This window comes from Schistocerca nitens, chromosome 4 (genome assembly GCF_023898315.1).
Source record: "Schistocerca nitens isolate TAMUIC-IGC-003100 chromosome 4, iqSchNite1.1, whole genome shotgun sequence".
In the NCBI taxonomy this organism is placed as follows: domain Eukaryota; kingdom Metazoa; phylum Arthropoda; class Insecta; order Orthoptera; family Acrididae; genus Schistocerca; species Schistocerca nitens.
The window spans coordinates 883,203,835-883,228,309 of record NC_064617.1 but is presented as its reverse complement, the minus strand read 5'-3'; the positions used below and the strand labels follow the sequence as shown (position 1 = coordinate 883,228,309).

The 24,475-nt window shown below is 45.8% G+C and overlaps 1 protein-coding gene across 2 annotated transcripts in view; it reads right to left on the bottom strand.

Annotated features, from left to right (window-relative positions):
• LOC126253406 (histone deacetylase 5) overlaps window positions 1-24,475 on the bottom strand; it is a 662,028-nt gene that overhangs the window by 459,767 nt on the left and 177,786 nt on the right. For both annotated transcript variants that reach the window (XM_049954707.1, XM_049954708.1), the window contains one exon: window positions 6,543-6,607. In XM_049954707.1, coding sequence (XP_049810664.1) covers window positions 6,543-6,576 — 34 coding nt within the window. In that variant the 5' untranslated portion in view covers window positions 6,577-6,607. The remainder of the gene's footprint in view (window positions 1-6,542; window positions 6,608-24,475) is intronic.

The window sequence follows — 24,475 nt, the reverse complement described above, 5'->3', positions numbered from 1 at the left end:
AAAAGCGACCGTCCTGTTCCACAGCACTAACCAGATCCTCGAGCTGCCGAAAAAAACACTGCTGGCAAATCGTGAAACAACTGCTATACCGCCCCAAACTGGTTTCACCGTGTGACTCACATAAGGGAAAACTGGATAGAGCTGAAGTCCTGGAGATCATACACGGATGCAACCCAGTGTCCCCGCCCCCATCGACCTGGGCATGCATCAGCTGTCAACGGTAGTCGTCGAGACACCGGGAGACGCCGGTTCGAGTCCTCGTTCGGCCATTCGGGTTCACGTTTCTGCCATTTCCCTGAATCACTTAAAAGCGAATACCGCGACTTTTTTCTTTGAAATCAACGCTGCGGGTTTTGTTACCGCTTAGACGGGACGTTAAAATGGCAATCTTCTTTCCTCCTTACAACCACGGACCCTCTTGTTATGCATAGTGAACCACCTTCTTTTGGTACCTCTAGTATTTCGTAAACAGCGTCCATCAAATAATAGTTCGCAGATGGGAAAGTAATTTGTTGAATTGGTAACACTTTTATATTTTTCATCTGTCTACTTGCAAAGTAAAACAAGAGTTGCAACATCTGCAGCAGTTCGATGCCTTGCGTTCACCGTCATCGATCATCCTTCATACAGTCCCGACTTGGCCCATCAGATTTTCATCTGTTTCCAAAACTTAAAGAACACCTTCGAGTACTTCTCTCTGATAGTAAAGAAGCGGTGTCTCCCTCAGCAAGTATTCTACAGTTACGGTATCAACAACCTAGTGTCTCGTTGGAAAAAATGTGTTCGTCGCCTGGTTGATTATATTGAGATCAAATAAGTTATGTAGACATTAAGATTGAAGATGTAGAATGTTAATAACGTTTGTTTTAATTTAAAAGCTTTAAGAGTTTTCAAACAAAAAAATTCGGAGTCATTACTTTTCATCACGCCCTCATACCTTCAGAAAAGCCTTCCTAACACTTCAATTTAGCGATACAGCAACTTAGTTTCACCTTCGCATACTACCATTTGCCGCTTCGATAACTGGGACTGTTTACGAAATATCTGGAGAGCCCAACTCACGTCCTTCTTTGACTATGTGTAAGTAATGCTACGCATGTGCTGTCATTACAATATTCTGTGATCAGCATTTGTGCACACCCAACAACTCGCTTTTTTCGGATTCAAATACGATTTATTATTTCCATTTTTCGCTATTTCCGCCACCCTATACAGCTAGTGTAGAAAATGACGGCTGAAAATCTTGCAGACTGTTACGTGAGCTACTTCACCGTTGGTAGGAGACTTCAGTGTCACTCACCTGATCCAGAAGCTGACTGGTCGGACTGGCGAGGAGGTGTATGTGTGAGAGAGAGAGAGGGAGAGAGAGAGAGACTACTTCTACTGCTGCTAGTGAATCATTCCAGCCGCTTTCTCTGGACAATCGGCCGGCGCAGCCCTCATTGTTTTACCTGCAGACATTGTTTGTGCTTTATGCTTTAATCGACTAGAGTCACAGTCCAAAAATTACTCAGGAACTTTGAACAGTGCGCGAAATGTTGATATTGTTAACATTTATACTGGGACCAGTTCTCAACGTCTACGTCCATACACAGATCTATAAACTTAGTACATGCTCTTGCTCTCGCTCTCGCCTGCGTTTGGTGTAACAAGCGTATGTAGTGACTGAGAACTGAAGCCTCCTAACCTCTGTGCAAGTATATTTGTCACTGTACTATTAAGATTTTCAAATTGATCCGCGTCCATAGAGAAACAATACTGGATTTGCCGTGCCGTCTCGATGCAAACACTTTGTTACCCTCAAACTAGTATTAGCGATATGGCTCTAAGCACTATGGGACTTAACAGCTGAGGTCATCAGTCCCCTAGAACTCAGAACTACTTAAACCTAACTAACCTAAGGACATCACACATATCCAAGCCTGAGGCAGGATTCGAACCTGCGACCGTAGCTGCAGGGCGGTTCCACACTGAAGCAACTAGAACCGCTCTGCCACAGCTGCCGGCTAGTCTTAGCGATAATCTCGCAGTAATCGGTGATTCTTTTTCTTTTTTTAAAAAAAAATTATTACACATGGAATCTAGACTGTTCTATAATGAAATACGTTAACTTTAAATGTTGTTGTTGTGATTACTTTTCTGCTTATGTTCAATAAAGCACCTTACAATTTATGCACGTTAACACCATTAATAAACCACTGCGTTTCCTCGGAGATCAAGCCACCCGTAACATTTAACTGTAATTTGCTTATAACCTGACGTAACGTCCATGTTAACTTCGTAGAATGCTCCGTATAGAGATTTAGAAAGAAGAAATATTAACGTCAAATGTTCAGTCGACAGCGAAGTCATTAGAGAGGGAGTACACGCTACATTTGGCGGAGGACGTAAAAGGGGAGTGGTCGCGCCCTTTTCTTCAGTTAGTCTTGCTAGGATGGGTAGAATGTTTACCTGCTATGTTCAAAATGGTTCAAATGACTCTGAGCACTATGGGACTTAACATCTTAGGTGATCAGTCCCCTAGAAATTAGAACTACTTAAACATAATTAACCTAAGGACATCACACACATCCATGCCCGAGGCAGGATTCGAACCTGCGACCGTAGTGACCTGCTATGTGCGGACGCAGGAGGAGCTGGTCACAGTTCGCTAACAGCTGAATGCGCTTCTGGCTACTGTCAGTCGCCTTCAGGCTGCTTCCTTGCGTAGTAGTGGTGCGAAGAATCTGGCGCGTCGCTTGGGACACCTCAGGTGTCGCCTATTTCGCCCACGAACTCTGCTACCGAGGCACCTCCTACGGTACCCGATGCGGTGGATCCGCCCTCACAGCAGAGTAAGTGGCGGGTGGTAACGCGTTCGCGTCGCTTGAGGCGGAAGGCCAATGTGGAGACTGGCCGCCTGGCCTCACCCATCCACCCTGTGAGTGGACAGGTGGCCACTGCTTCAGCAGGGTCCGAGTCTGCACACGGGGGGGAGGGGTTTACTAGCTATCGCGGATCCAACGTTAGGCGCGTTGTGTAGCCCCTATGGCAGATAGCGTTCGTGGTGGAAAGAAAGCCAATGTGCACTCCGCATGTCTGCCGGGAGCCCTCATCCGAGATGTGGAGGTGGCCTTGCCTATGGCAATCTAGCATGCAGGGCGCATTTGTCTGCATGTTCTCGCTCACGTCGGCACCAACGACGCCTGTCACATGCGTTCTGAGGCCATCCTCAGTTCATCCGGGCAGCTGGCGGAAGTGGTAGAGTCTGCTGACCTTGCGTGGGAGTGCAAGCAGAGCTCGCAATTTACGGCATCGTTCCCAGAGCCGATCGGGGTCCTTTGCTTTGGAGCCTAGTGGAGGTTCTCAACCATAGACTTCACCGACTTTGTCACAGTCTTGGCTGCAGGTTTGCAGACCTGCGTTATCGATTGGGGATTCGTAGGACTCCCCTTGATAGGTCAGAGGTCACTACAGAAAGGAAGTAGCTACTTAGGTAGCAGAGTACTTATGGAGAGTACATTTTGGTTCTTTAGACTAGGTGCAGTTTGAGGTACTCTGACGAACACTCGCCAGTCGAAACGCAGCAACGGAAGTCAGAACGCGTACAGAGTAAAGACACTTCGACTGTCAAAACTTTATTCGAAAATCGTCGAAGTATTCGTAACGAAATTCCCGAATTCACTGCCTTCCAGGAAACTTCTTGCGCTCAGATTATTCTCGGGACCGAGAGCTGGCTCAAGAACGAAGTGGAAAGCTCTCGGATATTTACCAAGTCATGGAACGTATATCGGGAACACAGATTAGAGGCCACAGGAGACAGACTGTTTATTGCAGCTGACAGAAGTATTGTCTTTATTGAGGTCGAAGTTGAGTGTGACAGTGAAGTTATCTGGTAGCGTGTAACAGGTCTGGGTAAAACTAAGTGAATTGTTGGATGTTTTTACGGGCCACCCCATTCTTCTGTGACGGTTCTAGAGTGCAAGCAGAGCTCGCAATTTATGGCACTAGAGTCATCCAAAGAATGTCTATGGTCAATAGCACGTAAATACCCAGATCATGCATTACTAGCTGAAGGCTAGCGCAATGTCACAGCGAATGAAAAAAAAAGCGCAGGTGACTCCTATGCATGAGAAGAGCAAAGAACAGACACGCAAAATTACAGACCAATTTCCCTAATTTCGGTATGCTGCAGAATCCTTGAACATATTCTCAGTTCACCGAGAGAGGTGGCGCAGTGGCTAAGACACTGGACTCGCATTCGGGAGGACGACGGTTCAATCCCGCGTCCGGCCATCCTGATTTAGGGTTTTTCATGATTTCCCTAAATCGCTCCAGGCAAATGCCGGGATGGTTCCTTTGAAACGGCACGGCCGACTTCCTTTCCCGTCCTTCCCCAATCCTATGAGACCGATGACCTCGGTGTCTGGTCTCCTTCCCCAAACAACCCAACCCCAACCCATATTTTCAGTTCGTATAGAATAAATTTTCTTGCGACAGAGGAGCTCATATCCACGAATGCACGGTTTTAGAAAGTACGCTCGTGCGAACTCAGCTTGCCCTTTTCTCACATGATATACTGCCAACTCTGGATGAAGGGCAACAGGCACACTCAATATTTCTTGATTTCCGTAAAGCGTTTGACACAGTGCCCCATTGCAGGCTGCTAACGAAGGTACGAGCATATAAAATACGTAAGTTCACAGTTACGTGAGTTGCTCGAAGACTTCTTAACATATACAATCCAATATGTTGTTCTCGAAGGCGAGTGTTCGGCACAGACAACGATATCGTCGGGAGTGCCCCAGGGAAGTGTGATGCGTCCGCCGTTGCTCTCTATATACATAAATGATTTGACGGACAGGTTGGGCAGCAACTTGCGGTTGTTTGTTGATGATACTGTGGTGTACGGTACGACGTCGAAATTGAGTGACTGTAGGAGGATATAGGATGACTTAGGCATAATTTCTAGTTGGTGTAATGAATGGCAGCTAACTCCAAAGGTAGAAAAATGTAAGTTAATGCGCTGGCCTGGGTGGCCGAGCGGTTCTAGGCGCTACAGTCTGGAACCACGCGACCGCTACGGTCGCAGGTTCGAATCCTGCCTCGGGCATGGATGTGTGTGATGTCCTTAGGTTAGTTAGCTTTAAGTAGTTCTAAGTTCTAGAGGACTGATGACCTCAGATGTTAAGTCCTATAGTGCTCAGAGCCATTTGAACCATTTTTTTGTAAGTTAATGCGGATTACTAGAAAAAACAAACCCATAATGTTCAGATACAGCAGTAGTAGTGTTCTGCTTGACACAGTCACGTCATTTACAGTATTTGGGTGTAGCGTTGCAAAGCGATATATGAAATGGAACGGGCATGTGAGGATAGTGGCAGGAAAGGCGAATGGTCGACTTCGGTTTATTGGGAGGATTCTAGGGAAGTGTGGTTCCTCTGTAAAGGAGACCGCATATAGACCGCTGGTGCAACCTATTCTTGAGTATCGCTACAGTGTTTGAGATTCTGCATTTGAAGCTGACTGCAGAACGATTCCTTGGCCTCCAACAAACAATGCGCGTAAGGATCACGAAGGTAAGCTACGAGAAATCAGGACTGATACGGAGGCATACAGACAGTCGTTTTTCCTCACTATATTTGTGAGTGGAACAGGAGAGGAAATGACAAGTGGTGGTACGGGGTACTCTCCGCCATGCGCCGTAAATAGATTCCCGAGTATTGATGTACAAATAGAAAGGAATCATGCGCAGACTTAAGATATCACTGATAATGTAGACCGTATTTGAACCGCTGTCCCGCCGAATGATAGTCTCGAGTCTTACCACAGCGCCACTTCACTCATAAAAAAAGGGCTGCACAGTAGTATTACACACATCACCAATCGAGGTACTGAAGCAGTATGGTGTTTTAGACAGAACTTTCAACAGATAATGTCAAATCGTGCAGTTGAGCTGATGTCACCTTAAAATGAACGAAAAAGAACCAGGTCAATACTGTACAAGACAGGAAGATAACAAAGAAATCTGCTCTTGAGGTGTATGCTTTTGGTCAAACATTTTTGAGAATCTAGTGATGGTTTTGGTAACATGCATGTATACTTATGTAATTTATGCTTCACAGTAGAATGGTGTAGTATCACAGAAACATATATGCGTGAACGGAGAAAAACAAGACGTTGTGCCTCCCGCCCCTCCGCCTTCAAGGTGGAATCCTCAAAATGTATCAACTGTTCGAGCAGACACGAAGTCAAAAAGGGAGAGCATTCTGAAGAAAATCACCATAAGATGATTATCGCTAAGCACTCTTTAGATATTTACTATTACTTTACTGCGCTACCCATTTAATTATTTTACGGAGTAAATTTCACTGATGTTCAAATAGATCCTCATGGTGTTGTGCAGGAGGTAGTACAATATAATAGACGAAGGTTCAGTTGTAAGCTACAAAAGTGTGCGATCTGTACTGACTGCCATTACTTACCTTATACAAAGCTGTAAAACGCAAGCGTATACCGGAAGTCGTTATTAATTACGGCAAGTTAGTGTGGTTAGTACTCACCACTGGCGCTGTTGTCGTCGTCCTTGGCGGACATGTCCCTGACGTCACATTATCCGACGCATGACCTGAAACACACATCACTTTGATAATTGTTACTGCCTTTATCAGGCGTAATAGCTGCGCACTGTTGCTTGCCCCAAACATGACAAATATTTTCAACGGCTCGAGCATGCAACAGATCACCTTTCACAGACGAACGTACGAACATGGCTGCTAGAACAACATACGTCAACGAAAAATACAAGTACTTAGTTGTGAAGAAATGTCTTCGAACACAGACAGCGCCAGGTGGAGAATAACGCAGTGTCCACAGAGTTGTGCGCCCTGCAGAGGAGGACCAGAGCGATAGTAAACGAGCGTAATCCGTACGAGTGTTGGCGACCTCCTCTGCTGTTCCACCCGCGCACTCACTAATCTGTCTCACCTAATTTTCGTGCTGCAGCAGAACCGCCGCACACTCTTGTTAGAATATCGGATGTCTAAATTCATGAAACGGTTTATGTTTAAGTTGCCTGAGCATTACCGTTACATTTTTGCATGGCCTCCGCCGACCCACCAACACTGGAACAATAAAACTAGTCGCACTAGCGTTTCGTGTGAGATTTCCTTTACAGATGCTCCCCACTTTCTTAGAATCCTTTCAACAAATCCAAGTCTTCCAATAGGCTTCCCAAATAATGACTGTATGCGATCGTCCCACTTCAAATCGCTTCTTAGTATTACCCCTAAATATTTAAACAGTATGACTGTCTCCGCATGTTCGCCGGTAATTTTGTGATAAGGTACTATGGGATTCTTTCTCTTTGGTACAGGTATCTGCTTGCATTCATCCGTGTTCAAATACTTTGAAATGGCATCCTTACAGCCAGTGGAAAATTTGTCCAAGTCTTTCTGTACTTCTTCACAGTCTACAAGCATACTGCTACAGACAAATTTATCATTAGCGAACAATCTGACAATCTCGCCGACCGTTCCCATGAACTGTTTACGTACACTCAGACCACCCCATATTACGTTCGCTCGCGCAAACTTTGCGTGATTTACTCAGTATCTAAAAGAGTTCGCAAGCACTGACGTCGGCAATACGCCACTGAAGCTGAAGTGTACTGTGAAAAAACTTCCAGAGTTAAAACTTTTAAAACTGCTAATCAGCTCGTATATTGGTAATTTTCGAGAATGAGTGAGTTCTAAGCTATTATGCGACAACCATGAATGGTCCACAGTAAAAATTTCCATCCTATTGTAGCGAGTTTCAACAATTACAACCAGAAACGAAAGGAGGTACTCCACGCCACATACAGCCATTATCAGCGCCGAGCTCAAGCGCGATCTTCTCCGCACCCGATTCTTTCCAGTATCCTAAACTGCATTCGTGCACAAGCCAAGTATCTGCCGCGTCGGCATTTGCCTTGTAGGATTCTTCTACTTCCAATGCCACGTCCTTTCACTGATTCCGATGACCTGTAACTCGCAGACCACTCTGTATGGTCGCCCACCACTAGCCTCTCCGTAAGAGAAGTTCAAGTGTTTGAAGAATGGCACAGGAGTGCGGCCGCTGCGTCTGCCAGTGTACTTCACTTCGCTAGTCCACTCTCGAGACTTCATTCATTCCCACGCTTTTTTCTTCCGCCTGTTTCTTTCAGTTCTGGCAATGATTTGTGAATGCGAAGAATACGAAGTAGAACTTGTTTCAGAGGTACGCATTAACCTGTCGATCATTAACTATCTCGGTCACAGGAAGATAAGAATACCGATGACGTCATTCAAGAACAACATGCATTGCTGCCAGATTTCTCCCTCCAATCCCCTACCCACCACTCAGACATTACACCGAAAGTAAGTCAATTGCCCTACGTATTAAATGTAGGGAAATTCAATATAACCCAATTGTGATACAGGGTTTCCCTCACCGCATTGACACCGCAGGCCACTTCTGCTAAGTATAAAATGGCGGGATATTCAAAAATTCAAGACGGGAAGTCGTCTTACACGACGGAATTTCAAAAATCCAAGATGGAAGGCCTGCGGATACCGATACAGCTAGCACGACGGCCAGGTCACATAAATGTGAGTTTATGATCCCAAGATGATGGGCATAAAGAAACTGGCACAGCTTCCATGACTGTCCAAATTTCCAACTCACTGGTGCAACTTACATTGTAGCCAGGTCGCTGGTGCTAAGTAGAAATCCGAGGTGGCAGATTTGGGGATACTGGCCCAGCCTGCACGGTTGACAGTTTTCCCAGTTCACTAGTGCACCCTGCATGGTTGCCAGGCCACTTGATAAGTACAAGTGCAGGGACTCAGCGGGTTTCAGAGTGGTGTGCAAGCTGCAGATCGTCTTTATTTAAACAAATATGTAACTCGCCCATGAGAAGTCGCCGTCTATACAGTCTGGTGTCCACACAGCACTTATACATGCATCTTCAACAGACCAATGCTGTACTGTCCAGCTGATTTTACTTTAAAATACGGACCTAAGAACGGTAGGGTTTAACTTGTTGAGCATGACGGAAGAGAATGATGTTAATGAAAACCACCTCAGCTGTATTATTACATATTTATTGTGTTATGACCAGTTTCGGTTGTTGAACGTCTTTAGGTTGCCGAGTTGCGCTACAAGGTCATGTCATGCAGAACCGCCGTTGCATTGGATTAAAAAGCTATTAAGCAGCTCTTCACTTGCGCCATCCATACTGTCCAATTAGAACTCTGATTGGATATGACTACTGACGAATTTCTACTGCACCGGAAGCCTATACAAGAGCAAAAATCAGTGTTAGTTAAAGAATAATACTGACCCTTATCTACATCTACATCTACATCCATACTCCGCAAGCCACCTGACGGTGTGTGGCGGAGGGTACCTTGAGTACCTCTATCGGTTCTCCCTTCTATTTCAGTCTCGTATTGTTCGTGGAAAGGAGGATTGTCGGTATGCCTCTGTGTGGGCTCTAATCTCTCTGATTTTATCCTCATGGTCTCTTCGCGAGATATACGTAGGAGGGAGCAATATACTGCTTGATTCCTCGGTGAAGGTATGTTCTCGAAACTTCAACAAAAGCCCGTACCGAGCTACTGAGCGTCTCTCCTGCAGAGTCTTCCACTGGAGTTTATCTATCATCTCCGTAACGCTTTCACGATTACTAAATGATCCTGTAACGAAGCGCGCTGTTCTACGTTGGATCTTCTCTATCTCATCTATCAACCCTATCTGGTACAGATCCCACACTGCTGAGCAGTATTCAAGCAGTGGGCGAATAAGTGTTCTGTAACCTACTTCCTTTTTTTTTTTTCGGATTGCATTTCCTTAGGATTCTTCCTATGAATCTCAGTCTGGCATCTGCTTCACCGACGATCAACTTTATATGATCATTCCATTTTAAATCACTCCTAATGCGTACTCCAAGATAATTTATGGAATTAACTGCTTCCAGTTGCTGACCTGCTATATTGTAGCTAAATGATAAGGGATCTTTTTTTCTATGTTTTCGCAGCACATTGCACTTGTCTACATTGAGATTCAATTGCCATTCCCTGCACCATGCGTCAATTCGCTGCAGATCCTCCTGTATTTCAGCACAATTTTCCACTGTTACAACCTCTCGATATATTACAGCATCATCCGCAAAAAGCCTCAGTGAACTTCCGATGTCATCCACATGGTCATTTATGTATATTGTGAATATAGCAACGGTCTTAAGACACTCCGCTGCGACACACCTGAAATCACTCTTACTGCGGAAGACTTCTCTCCATTGAGAATGACATGCAGCGTTCTGTTATGTAGGAACTCTTCAATCCAATCACACTATTGGTCTGATAGTCCACATGCTCTTACTTTCTTCACTAAACGACGGTGGGTGTGGTGTCACCGCCAGACACCACACTTGCTAGGTGGTAGCCTTTAAATCGGCCGCGGTCCGCTAGTATACGTCGGACCCGCGTGTCGCCACTGTCAGTGATTGCAGACCGAGCGCCGCCACACAGCAGGTCTAGAGAGACGTCCTAGCACTCGCCCCAATTGTACAGCAGACTTTGCCAGAGATGGATCAATGACAAATACGCTCTCATTTGCCGAGACGATAGTTAGCATAGCCTTCAGCTACGTCATTTGCTACGACCTAGCAAGGCGCCATTACCGGTTTATATTGAGATTATAATTCATGTATCAACAAGAGCGATGTTCTCCAATTGTGGATTAAAGTTAAGTATTCCAAGAGCTTCGTACTTTATTTATTAGACTCAACTACTTTAACTGTTCCAGATCTCACGTCAGCCTGCGTGAGCTTAAGCGCGTGCATTTCGGCCTCCCCTAGCAACACGGTGTTGGCTCTTCTGCCAACTCATCATATGGCGCCGAGGATTTTGTGTTCCTAACTATATTACCGTAATTTACTTGTGTCATGGCTTCGCCACAATCTCCAGATGTACTGTCCGAATTTTATCGCTTACAGAATCAGCAGACGCAGGCCTTATTGGATGCCCTTGGACAGCTCGTCCAGGGTCAACGTGCAATGCAAAACGATGCGGCAGCCGCTGCTCCACCGCTACCGCAGCCACAACACGCAGTTGCACCACCTTTTCGTCCTTTTGATGCGGCACTGGAAAGCTGGACGGAGTGGTCACGCCAATTTGGATTCCATCTCGCCGCCTACAGAATTCAAGGTAATGAGCGGCAGCCTTTTTTGCTTTCGTGCGTCGGCGTGTCCACGTACCGAGTGATAGTGAAATTATTTCCCCGACGCGACGTAGCAACTCTGTCCTACGACGAAATTTTGTCTGCATTAGATGCATATTTCAAAGAATCAGTCAATGTCGTTGCAAAAAGGTATACGTTCTTTCGTACAAAACGTACGGCCGGTCTAACTAATCGGGATTGGGTTGCAACTTTGCAAGGCCTTACTCGGGATTGTGCTTTTGAGTGTGAATGTGGACTCCCTTATTCAGATACTATGGTACGTGATGCAATTTCACAGAACGTTTCTGATATTCGTATACGGGAACAGATTTTGAAACTAGTCAATCCCTCCCTTCAACAAGTGATGGACATATTGGATAGGCAAGACACACTTGACTTTGCTCAGGAATCATTTGAAACTTCGCCAGCTGTGTGTCACTTTAACCGGCCCGACGGGAGAGTTGCACGGAACAGTAAACAGCCCTTGTGCCCGTCCGCGCAGCTGCCGCCAAGCTCTCCGCTACGTGTGCCGCGCAAGCAAGCAAATGCAGTGCTAAAATCATGCCCGCAGTGCGCTACTAGACATTCGCGTGAGAATTGCCCGTCACGCCAAGCTCTTTGCTTTTTCTGTAATAAAAAAGGACATGTTCAAAGTGTTTGCCATAAAAAGCTCAGATCGGACACTCCCAACCATTCCAGGCCCTTTGCTTCGCGCCGGAATCGAACCAAGAATACTCAGGCTCATAAACCTTCGCCCATGGACATTCATGTAGTTCATTCCACTCCGCCCAGTGCCGCTCTTTCTAACAGTGACTGTGTTTGTCCCACAAATAGTGTGCGTCGACATCGCCGGAAATCGCGTCAAGTCGCAAGTGCTTCTGTACCAGTGCCTGTTCATGTTGCACGAGACAGTCGCTCTTGTCGTCAGCAGGACAATAAACTTTTTGTAGATTTGGTCATTAATGGCAACGTGATCCTATTCCAGCTCGATACCGGAGCTGCAGTTTCACTGATCAATAAAGGCACGTACAAACAACTGGGCACACCTCCGTTGAGTGCCGCAAATGTTAACTAGTTATTCAGGACAAGCTATCCCTGTGTTAGGACAGTGCAGCCTTCTTGCAACATACAAGGGACAAACAAAACTTGTGTCATTTTTCGTTCTTCTTCTGCAGTGAACTTGTTTGGTTTAGATTTATTTCAGTTGTTTAACTTGTCTATAGTAAATCAGGTCCTATCAGTGAACCAGACTGTGCCTTCAGCCAGTGTTTCTCATCTCTGTGAAGAATTTGCAGACATTTTTGCACCCGGCCTCGGTTGCGCTAAGAACTATAAAGCACATTTGGCACTGAAAGTAAACGCGCAACCGAAATTTTTCCGAGCGCGCAATGTTCCCCACGTCGCAAGAACATTACACGATTTGGAATCACAAGGTGTGATTGAACGTGTGCAGGCTTCTCTCTGGGCATACCCCTTAGTAATTTTGCGAAAACCTTCCGAAAAAATGAGACTGTGTGTGGACTTCAAGGCAACAGTGAATCCACAACTAGAGATTGCAACTTTTCCTTTACCCCGCCCGGCAGATCTTTTTGACAAACTGTGCCCGGGTAAATATTTTTCGAAGTTGGACCTCGCAGATACGTACTTGCAAATACCAGTGGACGAAGACTCCCAGCGCGTTTTGGTGGTTAACACGCATCTTGGTTTGTACCGATTCAAAAGACTGCCATTTGGGTGTGCATCCGCCCCTGCATTGTTTCAGCAATATCTGCAAACTGTTTGTGCCTCGGTCCCTACTGCAGCAAACTATCTGGACGATATTGTGATCTCCGGAAAGACGGAAGAAGAACATTTAGCCAATCTCAGAACATTATTTCAGGTCTTGCGACAAAATGGTCTTCGCTTGCGGAAGGACAAATGTGTGTTTTTTGCTCGTGACTTACCCTATCTGGGACATGTAATCAATGCCCAAGGCATACATCCCAGTCCAGAGCACCTCCGTGCCATACAGGACTTGCCTTCGCCGCAGAATTTGAAGCAGCTACAGAGTGTGCTGGGAAAAATCAATTACTACCATAAATATGTGCGCCACGCCTCTTCCATTTCAGCTCCGCTTCATCGCTTACGCCGTAAAGGTGTTCCGTTCGTCTGGACGACGGAATGCGAACGCGCCTTTCGCCAGTTGAAATCGGCGTTGCTTTCCAATACTTGCCTTACGCCATTCGATCCCCAGAAACCCCTTTTGTTGATGGTAGATGCATCGGATTTCGGGATCGGTGCTGTGCTTGCGCACAAAGATGGATCGCATGATCGCCCTATTGCCTTTGCGTCCAAATTGCTCTCGTCTGCGCAAAGAAATTATTCACAGATAGAGAAAGAAGCTTTGGCTCTCGTATTTGGTGTTACTAAGTTTCATGATTTCTTGTATGGTCGTCACTTTACCATCATCACAGACCACAAACCTTTGACATCGCTTTTTCATCCGAACAAGCCTGTACCTCCACGTACAGCGCAGAAATTCATTCGCTGGTCTATTTTCCTCTCGCAGTACCGCTACGATATCTTGTATCGATCCACTGCTAAGCACGGAAACGCCGATGCGTTGTCCCGTTTGCCTGTTGCTGAGGATAGAGCATTCGATTCCTCCGAACTTGCTTGCATGTTCATTGATGCGGAAACCGATGACGTGGTCGAAACGTTTCCGATCGATTTTCGTCGTGTGGCTACAGCCACAGCTGCTGACCCTGTCCTTGCTACCGTTTTGCGTTTTGTTGCTAGTCAATGGCCCTTGTCACAGTCACGGATCGAGGATCCGTTGGTTCGCCGATTTTTTGCTCACAAGGAGAGACTTTTTGTATGACGTGGTGTTTTGCTGTTGCGTTCTGATAATGATCAGTCCCGGGTCGTGGTCCCACGTTCGTTACAGTCCTCTGTCTTACGGCTTCTCCACCAAGGACATTGGGGTATAGTGCGAACGAAACAACTTGCTCGTCAGCACTGTACTTGGTTCGGAATAGATGCTGCGATTACGAATATGTGCTCTTCTTGCATGGCGTGTGCCGAACAACAATCCGCCCCACCGCGGAAATTCTTTGTATGGCCGAAAGCCACTTCCCCTTGGCAACGCTTACACATCGATTTTGCTGGTCCATTCTTGAATGCTCGATGGTTGGTTGTAGTAGATTCGTTTAGTAATTTTCCTTTTGTTGTCAGGATGTCTTCCACGACGTCATCTGCCACCATCCAAGCGTTATCCGCTATCTTTTGCATTGAAGGTCTTCCACAGACTATTGTTTCCGACAATGGCCCACAATTCATGTCCGCAGAATTTCAGTCATTCTGCAAGGCCAATGGTATTCAACATCTGACATCCGCGCCGTTTTCGCCTCAGTCAAAAGGTGCCCCTGAACGCTTGGTCCGGACTTTCAAGTCACAGATGTTGAAGTTGAAAGAGTCGCATTCTCGGGAGGACGCCTTATTGCTCTTTTTGTCCTCGTATCGCTCTCAGCCCCGAGATGGTCGCTCGCCGGCTGAGTTGCTCCACGGTCGTCCTCCTCGAACCTTGATGTCTTTGCTACATCCGCCGCATCAGGTTCCTGTGCAGCGGCAGACACCTGCTTTTGTTCCAGGCGACGTTGTATACTATCGCAACTATCGAGGTTCACGGCGTTGGCTCGCAGGGCGCATTCTTCGCTGCCTCGGCCGCGCTATGTATCTGGTTTTGGGGGCCTCTGGTGAGGTGCGTCGGCATCTCAATCAGCTGCGCCTCTGTCGTCGCCTGGGTTCTGCCGCTCCCCGTCTGCTTTCAGCGACGGTGCCGTCCGGTCAGCGCCCTGGGGACCCATCTACTGGCTCGCCTCATCCCCAGGTGTTACCGACGCTGCCTTCCATTTTGCCCCATGGCGACGCCCCGCCGCCGCCGCCGCCCCCGCCGCCGCCGCCGCCGCCGCCTGTTCTCCCGCCGGCGACGCCCGAAGTGGACGCGTCGCTGCAACCGCCGGGTGCCTCCCTGGGTCACGCGCCGCCGATCGCTTCCCGTGACCAGCTGTCCTCCGACATGGAACTCTTGCCCGCTCCGGACCAGATGTCGTCTTCGCCCGTCGGGTGCCCTGACCCGATGGAGGTCGACCCTTCGGCCCCTCCAGTCTCTCTAAGGGCGCATACACCGCATGTTGGCGTGCACCCTGGACTAGGTTTTCAGGCGTTTCCTAGCTCCCCTCGGACCGAATGGCAGTGTGCGGGTGGCACAGCCTCTCCTGTTGTTAGGCTCCCCACCTCGTCGAATACGTCAACATGGGGTCCTCCCCACGGCGGGCGGAAGCCTTATAACACAACCGTCCGCCGATTTGCGGGGGAGGAATGTGGTGTCACCGCCAGACACCACACTTGCTAGGTGGTAGCCTTTAAATCGGCCGCGGTCCGCTAGTATACGTCGGACCCGCGTGTCGCCACTGTCATTGATTGCAGACCGAGCGCCGCCACACGGCAGGTCTAGAGAGACGTCCTAGCACTCGCCCCAGTTGTACAGCAGACTTTGCCAGAGGTGGATCAATGACAAATACGCTCTCATTTGCCGAGACGATAGTTAGCATAGCCTTCAGCTACGTCATTTGCTACGACCTAGCAAGGCGCCATTACCAGTTTATATTGAGATTATAATTCATGTATCAACAAGAGCGATGTTCTCCAATTGTGGATTAAAGTTAAGTATTCCAAGAGCTTCGTACTTTATTTATTAGACTCAACTACTTTAACTGTTCCAGACCTCACGCCAGCCTGCGTGAGCTTAAACGCGTGCATTTCGGCCTCCTCTAGCAACACGGTGTTGGCTCTTCTGCCAACACATCAGTGGGCAACTGTATCGAACGCCTTGATATATCACGGATATCAGAACATGGCTGCGGATTTCCCTGTGAAATTCCTTCACCAGACTCCAACAAAGATCGGAAACTGCGATAGAATAAGTCATCTTACAGCCATAGAGATGCTGAATGTGATATCAGTATCACCACGCACGGAAAGAAGATAGAAAATTAAAGTTCTTCAATGCTCTTCCTTCCTTCTTAAAAAATTCTAAAAGAATCTATTATGCTGGAAAAATCCGTTCTTTTTCTTTTTGTAACAGGACGTTGAAAATTAATCGAAAATGTGTTAAAGAAGTAAATGAGAGGTGCATTTAACAGCTACCTGACGTAGTATCGAACCATCAAATACCTATACTTACTGTAGCACACACCATCAAATACCTATACTTTATGTAGCACACACCAAATGTGTACAAGCTGAAAATTGAATTCCAGTTTCCAGAAACTAAGCAGGCTGCGACAGCTACGGAATGTCACAACTGTGACGTCACTTTCTGCCACAACGGGCAGCTGCCCCCCCTCTAACACTGGAGCATACTAGGGCCTTGGGAATGCATCTCTGTGCCTGATATGTGGGTCCCAGCAGCCCACAGATTGATACTGTGTTCGCCGGCTGAAAGCGGGCAGATGTGATCGGCGGGGGCGCGTAGCAGGCGGTGGGCTCCTGTGACGTCACGTGGGCCAGGCACTTGGCGGGGCGGCCAGTGGGGGAAGCGTCCGCTTTGTGAGTACCATATACCGTGCTGCAGAGCTAGGGCGGACGCTGCAACCGCCAGCAGTGCATAGGTGTATCCGACACGGCTGGTGTCTGCGGACACGAGGCACTCGCCGCAGTGCGCTGTCAGTTGTACCACTTGCAAAAATTCTGTCAAAAGTGTCTCCCGTGAGCAAAGTGTAAGAACGAGAGAGAGAGAGAGAGAGAGAGAGAGAGAGAGAGAGAAACTGCGTGTTAATCTAAAATCGCTGATTACCCACAATTGTAAAAATGTGAATCTGCAGAAAGAGAAAGAACGCTGAAATTTAATTGCTGTTGTGTATGGAAAAATAAATGTAATTATGTTATCTGTGTACTGTAATAATCCAAAGACGCCATATTCTACGAAGTCCTAGACAATGAACTATGTCTCTGATGTTAAAGAACAATATCTTTACTTCTGTTCTCGAAGCGAAAAGCTATGGAGTATTTTCTTGTAGTAGTCAATGTATGTGTCTTTTCAAAACATAAGTACATGTGTCTTCTTTCATTTCATCTCCCTCCAAGTGAAATAATTAAGAAAATAATAATATAAGACCCGAGTAGGCAGATTCTTTTGGCCATCTGCTTTTTGTTGGGCGCTCCTGACAATATAAGCGTAGGAAACTGATAGTTCGGTAATTTTCATATCGCCGGCCGAAGTGGCCGTGCGGTTAAAGGCGCTGCAGTCTGGAACCGCAAGACCGCTACGGTCGCAGGTTCGAATCCTGCCTCGGGCATGGATGTTCGTGATGTCCTTAGGTTAGTTAAGTTTAACTAGTTCTAAGTTCTAGGGGACTAATGACCTCCGAAGTTGAGTCCCATAGTGCTCAGAGCCAATTTTCATATCTGTCAACACCTGCTTTCTTTGGTATTGGAATTATTTTTTCTTCTTGAAGTCTGAGGGTATTTCGCCTGTGTCATACATCTTGCTCACCAGATGGAAGAGTTTTGTCATGGTTGGCTCTCCCAAGGCTATCAGTAGTTCTAATGAGATGCTGCTACTCCCGAGGCCTTGTTTCTACTTAGGTCTTTCGATGCTCTGTCAAATTTTTCATGAAGAATCATATCTCCCATTTCAGCTTCATCTACGTTCTCTTCCAATTTCACAATATTACCCTCAAGTACACCGCCCTTGTACAGACCCTCTATATACTCCTTCCACCTTTCTGCCTTCCCTTCTTTGTTTAGAACTGGTTTTCTATCTGAGTTCTTGATATTCACACAGGTGGTTCTCTTTTCTCTAAAGGTCTCTTTAATTTTCCTGTAGGCAGTATCCATCTTACCCCTAGTGATAGAAAAATTGTTACTAGTCGTATAATAATTCACAGATAGTTTGTTCTCATTTTCTTCACTGTGTGTTGTTCAAAATTATTTTGTTTTCGCATAATCATAATTGAATTTCTGGGCTACTTTCAAGCTTACTCTATTCAGATGTTCTACTCGCAGTCAAACTTCACCGACAATGGACTCAAACAGCACAACGTAGTTAGTAACGAAACGAAGACGATGCAACTATGTTGGATCAAGGAGCATTGCTTCCCGATTTCCCGGTTTAAGAGTGTAAAAAGTTGCTGTAGGTCCTCTGAGAGTTCCCTTTGTAGCGTCTCTTGTTGCCTATATGTACAACATATAACAATATAATAATATTATGTACTATTGAAAACACTAAGAAGTATTATCATGTATGTACATTAAGACATTCAACCAAAAATGCGAGATACGTTGCGAGAGTGGGTCTCTTGTTGCGTCCAGATAGTTCAGCCTGTATGCGGGCAGCCCACAAAAGAAGGTTGCTCGTTAGAGTTTCTGTGAGGTAAAAATTCAAATCCGTCATGAAATTCAGTAACATCATTCACTACGCTGCAGTGTGAAAAATCTATTAATCCTGTAATGAATGCGCTGAAGGACTTTCCGAATTGGCTTGGAAAAATAAACCACATTGCTTTGCAACGTTCAGGTAGTTCGTTGAGGGAACAAGTCACGTTCTAGAAATCCAGGAACCAAATAATTTCATCAAGCAAACCGGTTAAGTGCTAAGAGGGTCTGCTGTAACAAAACACTGTGAAAAAAATGAAGACTGTGGGTGGTTGGCAGACTACACTTACAGCTCTTTATGAATTTCTTACCACTTAGTGCACTTGCAAAGCTGCCTTTCACTAAAAATGATGTGATGTCACCAATTAGCGCTGAGGGAAACAAATGATTAACGGAGAAAAGTGTTTGGAAGAGCCGCAATGAGCGTGGCCCGCGACACAGGCTGTGACAATTACCTTGTAATAATTAACTTTTTGCTAAATCTTGCGGAAATATTAGCCACGCATTTCACTCAGGTAAACATGGCCAGTAGGCGCGTGGCTGCGATACATCAACGTCTGTACTCAGCGAACTGTGTGGCACAGGGCATTCTTTATTGCAGCGCGCTGTGAGGTTTCTTCCTGATCGATTCACAGACGGTTACACGCTTCAGTGCGAGCTGTTATTTTCTTAATTTTATCGTCATGTCCTCTACGGGTGCGTTAGCAAGGCACTTGAAATATGGTCTCGGGTTTTCCAAGTACGTTCTCGCGTGATGTGTATCGTTTTTCTTAGACGGTCTGCCTGTCACGATCTTCCAAACGTTCCTGTTAGACTCTCTCGGCAGACACGGCTGTGCGCTCCCGCGGAGCCCTTCTCCGTAACGGTCGATATTGATCCGATCTGATATGCATCACATCGTACTGAACAGCATTCACGTAGGGCTCATACCAGTGTTTCGTAGGCAATCTCTATTATACAGAAACTGACAGCTATTCGGTTTTCCTAGAAATGAGCCTATGCGATCGTTGCACTTCACATTACTAGAGACTGTCTGCGCTGCCTAACATTTCCACGAAGTTTTTACCTCTCACGGAGCGCTCGAACTTTCCACTCCTGTACCCATCGGCGACAACTTGCCTCCTTTAGGTTTGTCGAGATATACACTATGTGATCAAAAGTATCCGGACACCCACCCAAAACATACGTTTTTCATATTAGGTGAATTGTGCTGCCACCTTCTGCTAGGTACTCATATCAGCGACCTCAGTAGTCATTAGACATCGTGAGAGAGCAGAATGGGGCGCTCCGCGGAACTCACGGACTTCGAACGTAGTCAGGTGATTGGGTGTCATTTGTGTCATACGTCTGTACGCGAGATTTCCACACTCCTAAACATCCCTCTGTTCACTGTTTCTGATGTGATAGTGAAATGGAAACGTGAAGGGACACGTACAGCACAAAAGCGTACAGGCCGACCTCGTCTGATGACCGACAGTGACCGCCGACAGTTAAAGAGGGTCCTAATGTGTAATAGCCAGACGTCTACCCAGACCATCACTCAAGAATTCCAAACTGCATCAGGATCCACTGCAAGTAAAATAACACGCAGGAGGTGAGAAAACTTGGATTCGTGCTCGAGCGACTGCTCATAAGCCACATATCAAGCCGGTAAATGCCAAACGTCGCCTTGCTAGGCGTAAGGAGCGTAAACACTGGACGACTGAACAGTGGAAAACCGTTGTGTGGAGTGACGAATCACGGTACACTATGTGGCGATCCGATGGCAGGGTTTGGGTATGGCGAATGCTCGGCGAACGTCATCTGCTACCGTGTGTAGTGCCAACAATAAAATTCGGAGGAGGTGGTTTTCCATGGAGGGGGCTTGCACCCCTTGTTGTTTTCCGTGGCACTATCACAGCACAGGCCTACATTAATGTTTTAAGCACCTTCTTGCTTCCCACTGTTGAAGAGCAATTCTGGGATGGAAATTGCATCTTTCAACACAATAGAGCACCTGTCCATAATGCACGGCCGGTGGCGGAGTGGTTACACGACAATAACAACCCTGTAATGGACTGGCCTGCACAGAGTTCTGACCTGAATCCTACAGAACACCTTTGGGATGTTTTGGAACGCCGACTTCGTGCCAGACCTCACCGACCGACATCAATACCTCTCCTCAGTGCAACACTCCGCGAAGAATGGGCTGCCATTCCCCAAGAGACCTTCCAGCACCTGATTGAATGTATGCCTTTGTGAGTGGAAGCTGTGATCAAGGTTAAAGATGGGCGAACACCATATTGAATTCCAGCATTACTGATGGAGGGCGCCACGAACTTTTAAGTCATTTTCAGCCAGGCATCCGGACACTTTTGATCACATAGTGTACCTGGCGCGTATTGTACTGTTTCTACTGTCCGGAATTTCCTCGCAGCCGACTCCGTCGCACCGCGCGCCTGCGGTGGGCGTGTCTCGGCGTGTGACAGGGAGTACCACGAGAGGCGGTCCACCCTATCGCCCACGTCGTGCGGCCAGCAGCCCTATGCCGTGTCATATACCGCAGCTACCGTACGACACACACACACACACACACACACACACACACACACACACACACACACCACCGCGATGCGCTCGACAACTTCGTACCACCTGTCTACGGGTACCGAGTAAGTTAAGTATGATTCATCAGGGTGAAGGGAAGGGTAATAAAGAAATCTTGTCAAGTTAATAACAATTTTAGCAAAGAATACACGATGAGGATCGACGTGTCAAGTCAAAGAGCACAGCGAGACGCATCGGCTGATGGGCCCGCATTAGTTCGAACATCACATTGCGGCAGTACATGGCAATTATACCTGCAAATGATCAAACCCCAGTTTAATAAGTCAAACAAGACAGCTACACACAATAGCAAGGCAAGCACGCGCTACCAACCTTCATTTACACCGCGCACTATCTTCATAATACATGTTTCATATGATTTATCTGGTTATTTTGAATTCACTATTTTTTTCGTAACTAAAACCACCCATAATTTAATTTATGCTAGTTATCACAAAACTAACTGCACCACCCGGGAGGGGAGGTGATTTTCCATAAGAATGATATGCCACTTTCTTTGTTAGTAACAAATTGTAGTCAATATTAGTAATACAGTAAACTCATTTTTATTAATTGTGGGCAAACTACACATTGTACAACTCAAATTAATCATCAAGGAGGTGCGCATCTTACTATGTAAGTACATTTTAGCTAGCATAAGAATAGACAAACTTGAAAACTCTGCTACCGCAAAAGCCAAACCACTGGTAATCGCGGAAAGCCGCGCCCGAGAGTAAGAGCGTGTAAGTCCTGACTAGAGAGAGGGGGGGAGGGGGAGGGCGGCGCGCGGCGGACGACGACACACACAGACTGCCCAGTGAATCTCTACATTTCTATTGGACCTTAAAGTCTATTCAAGTGTGTGCCCTCAGTACTTGAAAAATTTCAGAGTTTACTTGCGGTTACGACTTCTATTCAAATGGTTCAAATGGCTCTGAGCACTAGAACTTAGATCTACTTAAACCTAATTAACCTAAGGACATCACACACATCCAAGCCCAAGGGAGGATTCGAACCTGCGACAGTAGCGGTCGCGCGGTTCCAGACTGAAACGCCTAGAACCGCTCGGCCACAACGACCGGCTCGACTTCTATTCCTGTAGTTTCTCGGACCACGGAGGTTTTCGAGTGTGGGCAGTGACAACTTACAAGATTTTTTTTTTTATGTAGTGCACGCTGATTATTTTAATTTTTCGCGTTTTAATCATTGTTGCGACTTGTTATCTGCGGATGATGGAAGTCATAACTTGTATTTTACGTAATTCAGCGAATTGTCGCGACCGGTATTTATTCGTGGATTGTCACACACAATTTACTGTGATCATCGCGTCAAGATAACAACACTATGACCGTGTAGGCTAAATGTTTGATTCGTATACTAAAATCGTCTATGGTGTATTGCATCACACCTTGTGTATCCGCTGTGCTTGTCTGAGACTGAATTGATTTTATTTTGTGGCTTTACTGTGTTTTATTTAACACTTTTTGTTAGTCTTAGAATCATTAAACTGAAAACGTTTAATACGATTTAATTACGATAATACCCTGCGATAGTGAGAGTTTTAGATGTATATCGCTAGGTAGCGATATTTGATATAACACCGGAGGTACGACAGTTACGAGAGAGTGGTTGTTCGCCTGTGCACGAGCAGGGATGGCGAATTTGTAACCGCCGACATATAGGTTGTTTTCCGGTGTACTGTGGACTTAAAAGATAAAGGACAAAGCATGTTCAAAGGTTACGCGTCCAGAATTACTTTTCAAAGCAATATTATAGACTCTGCGAGATTGGAATAACGCACAGACGGGACACTTCTCAAGAAACAATGTGGACTTACAGTTCCGAAGTGTTGATATGCCACTTACCGGCAACTGCTGTACCATCGAGTAATACAAAAGCAGTGACTGTAGAAAGATACGTTTAAGAACTGAATTGATTTCAGTATTGAGCACATACTCTAAACTGTCGTACCATATGCAGAAACTACAACGTTCGTGTAGTGGTTACAGTACTTATTACATGCAGTGACGTTGGTAAACATTACGTCGTTCAGAATGGATTACATCCGTTCCGCATAATCGACAAACAACGCTTCAACCGAACGAAACGCACCTCTTACCGCATCTCCACACCAACTTTCGGGAGGAAAGCTACAGCGCAATTATTTAACAAGCGTCGCTATCACTGCAATATATTCGTTGCCCGCCCACGTGGGACGACGACTCGCCATTTCTCACAGCTAAGTTTCTTTCTACGAACACTATAACTGCTAGGGAACTCTCCTTTTGTGATAATATTTTTTTTGTTTGTAATGATTGGCTCAATAAAATTTAATTTTGTTTAGCTGAATTCATACGCAGGTTTTGCCATTGCTGCTATCCATTCCATGTAAGGTAGTAATAAAATCATTGCATAATTTTTCCAGTAGTTGAAGAGACTGCAATAAAACTGAATCCGCAGTCTAATGCATTTACAGCAAAATAGTGATATGAATAGCAACTTTCAATGTTAGCTTCTTTTAGCACTTCAATGCGCTGTACATTCACTACGTTTACGTGCGACACATCTTTCAAACGACAAAAACGGAATTTCGAAAGCCGTTTTCCGATGTCGTGTTTACATGTTAAGGTCTGAAGCGGATTTGCTAGACCAGTTAAATATGACGCCCGGAAGTCAACTGTTCCAGTTTCTGATTTAGTCAGCACTATAGCTATTTCTCTTCATTTACAGCTACATAATTTCATGCTCAGTGTAATATTTCTGCTTCTCTTATAACATTATTTCTTTATTTTTCATTTAAATTTTTATACTTTTTTTGCTTTAAAATTTTCGATTGATACTATATTATCTGTAGATGTAAAGTAAAGTTTAAGTTCTTTACATTATATGTGAGTAATGTATGTAAATTGTTTACTACGTTAAATAATTTTCTGATGACTTTTGTATTAAAAAATATTTGTGTGTATAATTTGTTCATGTGGATGTAAATCTGACAATTTAAGAAATCGTCTCGCTTAGGAACAATGTAAGAAATAGGTGTTATGTAACAGCCAGTGTGCTTTTGTTTGAAACGAAAGTGGATCTGGGGATCGGAATAGGTAGCAACGGCGAATTGGTGCGCCACCTAGAGCAAGCGCGGTAGTTAAGTCACACAGTCTGTAGACGGCATTGATTGAGGCAACACCTTTGTGGAGCAGGAGAAACTTTGCCTGCAAATTTGCACAAAAATGCCTCGGATGAAGACTGCAAA